The sequence below is a fragment of the Chroicocephalus ridibundus genome, chromosome 2 (genome assembly GCF_963924245.1).
Source record: "Chroicocephalus ridibundus chromosome 2, bChrRid1.1, whole genome shotgun sequence".
NCBI classification, from domain to species: Eukaryota; Metazoa; Chordata; class Aves; order Charadriiformes; family Laridae; genus Chroicocephalus; species Chroicocephalus ridibundus.
This window is the reverse complement of record NC_086285.1, coordinates 79,436,889-79,444,965: the sequence shown is the minus strand read 5'-3', so window position 1 is coordinate 79,444,965 and position 8,077 is coordinate 79,436,889. Positions and strand designations below refer to the sequence as shown.

The following is an 8,077-nucleotide window of genomic DNA, read 5'->3' as shown; positions in this document are numbered from 1 at the left end:
AAAGCTGTATTGCCTTTGGTGCTGAAGCTCTAAAGGTAAGCATTTCTCTAGGAAAATTAACCTTCGCACTGTATTATTTCTTGCTTATGTCTAAACTTAAAAAGAGAGCAATTATTGTGTTGTGTTTGGTATCTTTAAGGACAGAATATTTACAAATCTTCTCACCTGTGTGTATGTGTTCTACACTATGTTATTATGTGTAAAACCTGAGTATTTGTTTTCAGGACACTTTTTTAAAGTTTATTCTTTGCACTTAAAATATTATTTTGCACTTAAAATATGATTTTATTTCAGAGCAGCCTATCCTCTCATTCAGTATCTTTTAAGTTTGATTTTGGCAGCCAAAGAGTAAGTTTGCTTGATTGACCTCTGGTTCAACAGAGTGCACTGAGAGCACAACTGTGGCATTCAGTGAATTTGCTAGGTTTATTTTAGTTTCTTTAGCTTTTTATGAAATTTCTCTAACAGTTGCATCCCTGGAAAATACATCTGGTCAACACTATACAAGATAAAAATGTGTGAGGGTGTACAGACTTATATTTTTACCATAATCTATAAATGGGAACTTGTATACAGAAAGGAAATTGAGAGAAATGTGTATGTGAGTGTATGGGTATACTCACAAGCATGGTCACCCAAAACCTTGGTGGAGTTTAGTACTCCAAAGACAAACACGTCATCCTAGCATTAAGCACTTACATAAGGGGCTGGATTTTGGAAGACAACAAACTTTCATAATTTTTATAAATCACAGGAAGGAAACTAGATTCATGCTGACCTCAACAGTCGTGCTTTATATAAGCACAGTGGCTACACAGGACTTATACTGTCCAGCACTTTATAGCAGCCTCAGACAGAAACAAATACAAAGCTTTTACTGGTCTATGTCACAAACAAATATCCAGTGCTGTAGAATAGAAATGCAGACATTTAACAGTGCTGTATTATAGCAGACATTACCATTTTATCATGTCTGCATTTCTATTCTATCTGAATGTTACTAACAAAATTTAATTTCTCAGACAGGTTATAGTGTAGCATATATATATATATTTAGGCAAAGGGTGGAATATGAATTTTGTGCATCAGTCGCTCTCCTAGGCTAGGTGACCTTAGACAAATTATATTGCCTATCCATGCTTCCATTACTAAAACAAGGGTAAAGACACAAGCCCTCAAAGATCTACTGACAGTAAGTACTGTGCAACAAACAGATATTTTACTGCACTATTTATTTTTAGAAAATAAAAATAGTCAGCCCCCCCCTGCTTTTACTTATATCTGTCCAAGCCTAGAGCAAGTCTACTGAATTTTGCACTTTAAATTTCCAGCTTTGCAAGTATATCAAAGACAGATCATATTTTCTTGTTTTCATCAAAGGTACTACAAAGTACGAAGGAATGCTAGTCTTCACTGAATGAAAATAAGTACAGGCAATTGTTGTTTTACTGCTTGGAAAATGTAAACAGAAATCACATACAGATTTAAGACCTCTGAGGAACTTTACTGCCAAAAACGCAACTGAATATAAATTCAGAAATAAACAGATTTATGAATATAGAGTTTCTAACATGCATGAGAGGTGAGCATAGCAATAGGCATATTACCACAGAATCACTTCAAAACTACTTCTTTATACTTCATTGCCTAAAAACTACTATTAAAGTGCGTTGTGCTGTGCGGTATTCCATCATTGCATTGTCATTGTACTTCTGCTGTTTGGTCTAGACGATACAGGTTCCACAATGGGCTCCATCGGTGCAGCAAGTGCGGAATTTTGTTTTGATGTATTCAAGGAGCTGAAAGTCCAGCATGTCAACGAGAACATCTTTTACTCCCCCCTGACCATCATTTCAGCTCTCTCCATGGTCTACCTTGGCGCAAGAGAAAACACCAGGGCTCAGATCGATAAGGTGAGGCTACAGTTCAGGATTTAAACCTTCCTGCTGCTCAACAGAGCCACAGCACTTCATTATATGATAATGTCCCTTGTGTAGCTCAGAAGCTAAAAAATCTGGATCCAGAATTATCAAAAGCTGCATTTGCCTCAAACTCCTGTAATGTTAAACAAATGCATCAGCCTTGAAACTGGAAGAAATTTTAATTTTATCATTGTTAGCAGTAGGATTCTCACAGAGAACACCACATTCCAGTGGTCATTTGTTTAGAGTAAGGAAAGTAGATAAAATCTCCAGGGAAAGAGCCAAAACATGTCTCTAGACTGCAAAATGTTTCACATGAGTTTCCTATATCTCTCACTTCCTTCAAAGAGGGTGTCTGCCTTGTTACCTGGAAGAAAGTATTATTAATAGCACACACTGGAGCTGATTTCTAGATGTTCAGTAGAAAAAGAGATCATCTAAGCAGGCAACAGTAGGCACAGCTATTCACAGATGGTGCAGACGGATTGCACCTTTTGAGTCATCCAGTTTCTCACTTACCCAATAGGTTTACTTAAAACATCATGTGTTAATCTCAGTTGCATAATCTTTTTTTTTTGTCATACCTGTTATTTCAACTGCTGTTATTTTCAATTACAGGTTTTTCACTTTGATAAAATCTCGGGATTTGGAGAGACTACTGAAACTCAGGTACAGAAATAATTGCATGTCCTTCTCTATGTCACTTTCTCCTAGGAGCAAAATCTCCTAGGAGCTTAACAAGCAGTTAAAGCAGTCTCTTAGCAGTTCCAGCCCCTCTCCGATGAGCAGCTAGTGCTCTGCATCCAGCACTTGGGGGCTTGGGGGAACACTTCGTTCGTACGAATAGGGAAGGGAGGTGATGAATGATTCAGAACAAGCATAAGACGAAACCCAGCACCATAATATTGGGCAAATAAGGAAAACTATAGATATTTCTATGCTTAGGCAAGGTAGCTGGATGTTCCTGGTTAAATGGGACTGGTTGGGAATGGAGGAAAGCCTACCCGATCTGCTGAAGCTAGATTACTGTAGCGGGTAATTAAGAGTCCCCCTGAGAGAGGCATGAGGAAATTACAGTAGAAAAACAGCACAAAATTGTATATATTAGAAAGTTACTACATCAGTGTAGTTATAGCAATAAGACATACAGGATGAACAACAGTTTTGTATGCAGAATTGTCTGAACTACTCTACTCTTCTCATATAGTATGAAAAAACTACTAAGTACTAAAATTAGAATAACATCATCTATCTTTTTATTTGTATTCATGCCAACCATTCAGTGCGGCACATCTGTAAGCGTCCACACTTCACTTAAAGACATGTTCACTCAAATCACCAAACCAAGTGACAATTACTCAGTCGGCTTTGCCAGTAGACTTTACGCTGAAGAGACATACCCAATCCTACCGGTGAGTTGCTCTAAGATCTGTTCTGAATGTTATTTCCATGTCAAAATTGTACTATTCTGTAATGCAAAAGCACTGTCAGAAGTCTACATTCTGCTAAAGAAATATTCTTCCGTATTGAAGACAGGATCCATGACTTCTCTCTGTCACAGCCCTAAATCTCTACAGCCTTGAGAAAAAATGTGCCAAGCTAAAAAGGTGTTTGTGCGAAGTACAATCATGATCCAATCATGTCAAGGTATAATTAAAAAAGGTAACTTTTGCTGGAAAGAGTGAACTCCAAGTGTTTTCTCAACTTGTAAAACAAACCTGAAAAATAACTTCAGGTTCTCAAAAATATCCCAAGTTTTCCCATTGAAAGTAACATTTAATTTGAAATTAAAGGAAAATACCATTGCAAAATAAAAAGTTTAAAAGTGGGCAAAACAAAAAGCCCATGATACTTCAACTGAAATGAAGTGGAACAGGCTGCCCAGGGAAGTGGTGGAATCGCCATCCCTCGAGGTATTTAAAAGGTGGGTAGACGTAGTGCTTAGCAACATGGTTTAGTCATGGTTTTTGTCAGTGTTAGGTTGATGGTTGGACTCAATGATTTGAAAAGTCCCTTCCAACCTAGACAATTCTATGATTCTATGATTCTATGAATGCCATTTTGGATCAAACTTAGTTCTGGAAAATATTTTAAAAAATGTGAGCATATGCTCTTCTTTTAAGAAATGAATGTCAAATCTTAAGATGCTTATGAACTAGAATCATGGCTTACCAATTAGCTTTAATAAGCAGATTATTCATATCTGTTAACTTCAGTCTTGCATTTCACATTTGCAAAATGCTTTGACATTCTGATCTGAAAAATGCGTACTCTTCCTTTGCAGGAATACTTACAATGTGTGAAAGAACTCTATAAAGGAGGCATGGAAACCATCAGCTTCCAAACAGCTGCAGATCAAGCCAGAGAGCTCATCAATTCCTGGGTTGAAAGTCATACAAATGGTAAGAGCAAGCCAAATATCGGCTACCTTCTTTATATAGACATTGCCTTTCAACTTGGGTTTGAAGCAAGAAGTATTTATGCTTACTGTTTGGGTTGGAGACCATCCTGGGATAAAAGGTTCCAGTGGCTCTTCCCATTGTCACAAAATATACAGGTTTACTCATTTTGTAACAAGGAAATCTCTGGGTCTTACATCTCTCATTAGAATTCTTTACAAAGAGGAAACAACAGCTATTCCCAACACTAGTGAGCAAATCCACCTTGGAAGTACAAGATTACAGCTGCAAAAACAAAACAATGTCCCTGTCCTGTATCTTCCCCCCACAGATTCTATACCCTTGATTTAACGTTGGGATTTCCAAGTAAGAAGTGTTATACACAGATGTGTTACATACACGTGTTTTCTTTCCCTATGCATTCTTAAAGGAATGATCAAAAATATCCTTCAACCGGGCTCTGTGGATCCCCAGACTCAGATGGTCCTTGTCAATGCCATTTACTTCAAAGGAATGTGGGAGAAAGCATTTAAGGATGAAGACACCCAGACAATGCCTTTCAGAATGACTGAGGTACATGGGCATACATGTCATCTTCTAGAATTTATGGAGAGTAGACAAGTTGTTATACAAGAGCAATCAGTAGTTTTAACCATAAGTAGACATTTCTACACTCTAAGAATAATCTTTGTGAAAACTGTATTATCTTATTTTGTTTTGCAGCAAGAAAAAAAACCTGTGCAGATGATGTATCAGATTGGTTCATTTAAAATGGCAGTGGTGGCTTCTGAGAAAATGAAGATCCTGGAGCTTCCATATGCCAGCGGGGAGCTGTGCATGTTGGTCATATTGCCTGATGATGTCTCTAGCCTGGAGCAGGTATGGCCCTGGCAGTTGGGTTTCAGAAAACCATAAACACAGTGATATTTAGGTGCTGCAAAGCCCTTCACAATAAAGTTATCCTAAAACACTTCACCAGCACAGATCTGAACAGTGGCAACATGGGATTGTTGCACAGAGGCGTGCAGCTGTCTCAGTGGTCCTGCAATAGTTTGTGCTGAGCATGGGTTGCTTAAGGAACTGCTTTGGTGGGTTAGATAGTGGTAACCGCAGAACAGATTCTTCTCAGCTAAGCAGCTGTTACTCCAGCACCTTGAGCACCAAAGGTTTTATATCTCCATTCCTGCACTCTAAGGAGCTTTCTGGGAAGTTCATGATAGCTTTACTAGTTGTAATTATTGTTTGGTTTGGCAGTGCTCAACATGCTTCCTTCATACCTTCAAAAATTAAATTATCTAAACTTAGGGTACAGCAAAGGGCTACAAAGATGATTAGGGGATTGGAACAACTCTCTTATGAAGAAAGGCTGAAGGATTTGGGTCTCTTCAGTCTGGAAAAAGACGACTGAGGGGGGACCTTATCAACACTTATAAATATTTAAAGGGTGGATGTCAGGAGGATGGGGCCAGGCTCTTTTCAGTGGTGCCCGGGGACAGGACAAGAGGTAACGGGCACAAACTTGAGCATAGGAAGTTCGACTTAAACCTGAGGAGGAACTTCTTTCCTTTGAGGGTGGCAGAACACTGGCACAGGCTGCCCAGAGAGGTGGTGGAGTCTCCGTCTCTGGAGACATTCAAAACCTACCTGGACGCGTTCCTGTGCAACCTGCTGTGGGAGACCCTGCTGTGGCAGGGGTGTTGGACTAGATGATCTCCAGAGGTCCCTTACAGCCCCTCCCGTTCTGTGATTCTGTGATTCTGTGATCTAAAAACTGAATATGAGGGGTACTGGAATGGTTAAAGCAATTTTAGAAAATAAAATGTACTCGACATACTACTGTTGATATGAACAGAATACAGACATGTGATGTTGTCGTTAGCAGGACAGTAGTTAGTCTGAATAGGAAAAGCTATGTAATAAATGAGAGTTCATTGAATGATTGTACACTAACTCAAAGAATTTAAATTATAAAAATGAAGAGGCATTTGAACACAGCTAAATTTCCTCAGTAATAACTGATAGTAGAGGTATTAGTAATTGGTTAGCACGAACACCTTGTTACTTGGAGGTCTGAAATATAGATAGAGCTTACAACTCAAAAGCACAGAACAATTTTTGGAATATATTTCTGAAGTAAAGATGATAAATAGGGAAAAGCTTTAGGTGAAATTTGCTGATTAGCCATCTCATTAAGAAAATTAATTGGCAGCGAGCCTATTAAAGAAATAGAAAGCAGGACAGAGCAGAGAAGAAAGAGTCACAGTTTGATTTCCTCTCCTAGATAGATTAATGTGTATATACCTGGAAAAAAATGCCATGCCAAGAGCAGTCAGTTTAAAAGAGAAAAAAACCACCACTGGTACTGCACTGCCACAAAGAAAGTTGTGCTCTCATCCCAGAGTTCTCAATTTGCTTGTGTCCTTGCAGCTTGAGAATTCACTCACCTCAGAAAAACTCATGGAGTGGACCAGTTCTAGTACGATGGAAGAGAGGAAAATGAAAGTGTATCTTCCCCGCATGAAGATCGAAGAAAAATATAACCTCACATCTGTCTTAATGGCCTTGGGTATGACCGACCTCTTCAGCTCATCAGCCAATCTCTCTGGCATCTCTTCAGCAGAGACCCTGAAGATTTCTGAAGCAGTGCATGAAGCATTTATAGAAATCTATGAAGCAGGCAGTGAGGTGGTAGGCTCAACAGGAGCTGGGACTGAGGTCCCAAGTGTCTTTGAAGAGTTTAGGGTTGACCACCCTTTCCTTTTCTTGATCAAGCACAACCCAACCAACAGCATCCTCTTCTTTGGCAGATGTGTTTCCCCTTAAAGAGGAGAAAGCTGAACGAATTTCTGTCCCTCACTGCAAGGCCCAAAGCACTGCAGTATCAAGGGTAAAAAGAAACGCATATTTTCTAAAACTGGAAGGCTTTATTTAAAAAAAAAAAAGTTAAGTCAGAGAAATTATGCCATGAAAACAGAGGCCCTTTGCCTTTACTTTCTGGAGAGTAATATTATTTACTCATGGATGAAGAGTTAAGGGAATGAAAATTGGACCCAAAGAAAGCATGATCATGAACAGAGACATTCCTGGTGAAACAGGAAAATGCAGCCTTCTAATTAAGCCAGGTTTCTCTATGGCCAAGCTTCACGGTGACTCCTCTGGAATTAGTCACTTGAAAGCTCCTGGATTAAACTGTCACCAACCATTCCCCCTCTGACAAGGCAACGGCTTTTCTTTGTGCTCCTGATACTGCAAGGCTCTTCCTCACTTCCTAAAGATGCATTACAGAAATCTTATAATTCATGTTTCTCCTTAAATCTTTTTGGCTCAATTGTCATGACCAAATATGGCATGTCACTATTGAAATTGTCTTCCATGTATCCATATGTAATAGGTCTTGCGGATGTACTCTTTTCCTCTTTTAATAATAATAAAAATATGTTTAAGCAAATGCATTTCATTTTGAGTATTTCAGGTGCACCTGGGACAGGGTAATCTTGGTTATACATACAAACTGGGGACGAGAGGCTGGAGAGCAGCCTTGCGGAAAGAGATCTGGGGGTTCGGGTTGATGGCAAGTTGGATATGAGTCAATGGTGTGCTCTGGCAGCCAGAAGAGCCAACTGGAGAGCATCAAGCACAGTATAGCTAGCTGGTTGAGGGAGGGGATTGTCCCAGTCTAGACTGCACTGGTACAGCCCCACCGCGAGTACTGTGTGCAGTTTTGCACACCTCATTGTAAGAAGGACATCAAACTAT

The 8,077-nt window shown here is 39.3% G+C and overlaps 1 protein-coding gene across 1 annotated transcript; it reads left to right on the top strand.

Moving 5' to 3' along the window:
• Window positions 1-1,745: 1,745 nt before the first annotated feature.
• Window positions 1,746-7,144, top strand: LOC134511682 (ovalbumin-like). Its single transcript, XM_063326017.1, has 7 exons — window positions 1,746-1,913; window positions 2,541-2,591; window positions 3,206-3,334; window positions 4,207-4,324; window positions 4,752-4,894; window positions 5,045-5,200; window positions 6,749-7,144. Exons 1-7 carry the CDS (start codon window positions 1,746-1,748, stop codon window positions 7,142-7,144), a joined length of 1,161 nt encoding a protein of 386 aa, XP_063182087.1.
• Window positions 7,145-8,077: the final 933 nt, after the last annotated feature.

What these genes read in the sequence shown, in the direction of transcription:
- LOC134511682 (XM_063326017.1), top strand. Translation starts at nt 1,746, where the DNA reads ATGGGCTCCATCGGTGCAGCAAGTGCGGAATTTTGTTTTGATGTATTC. An exon ending in TGCCTTTCAGAATGACTGAG is followed by an intron (nt 4,895 to 5,044) that starts GTACATGGGCAT and finishes TTTGTTTTGCAG; the next exon opens with CAAGAAAAAAAACCTGTGCA. An exon ending in ATGTCTCTAGCCTGGAGCAG is followed by an intron (nt 5,201 to 6,748) that starts GTATGGCCCTGG and finishes GTGTCCTTGCAG; the next exon opens with CTTGAGAATTCACTCACCTC.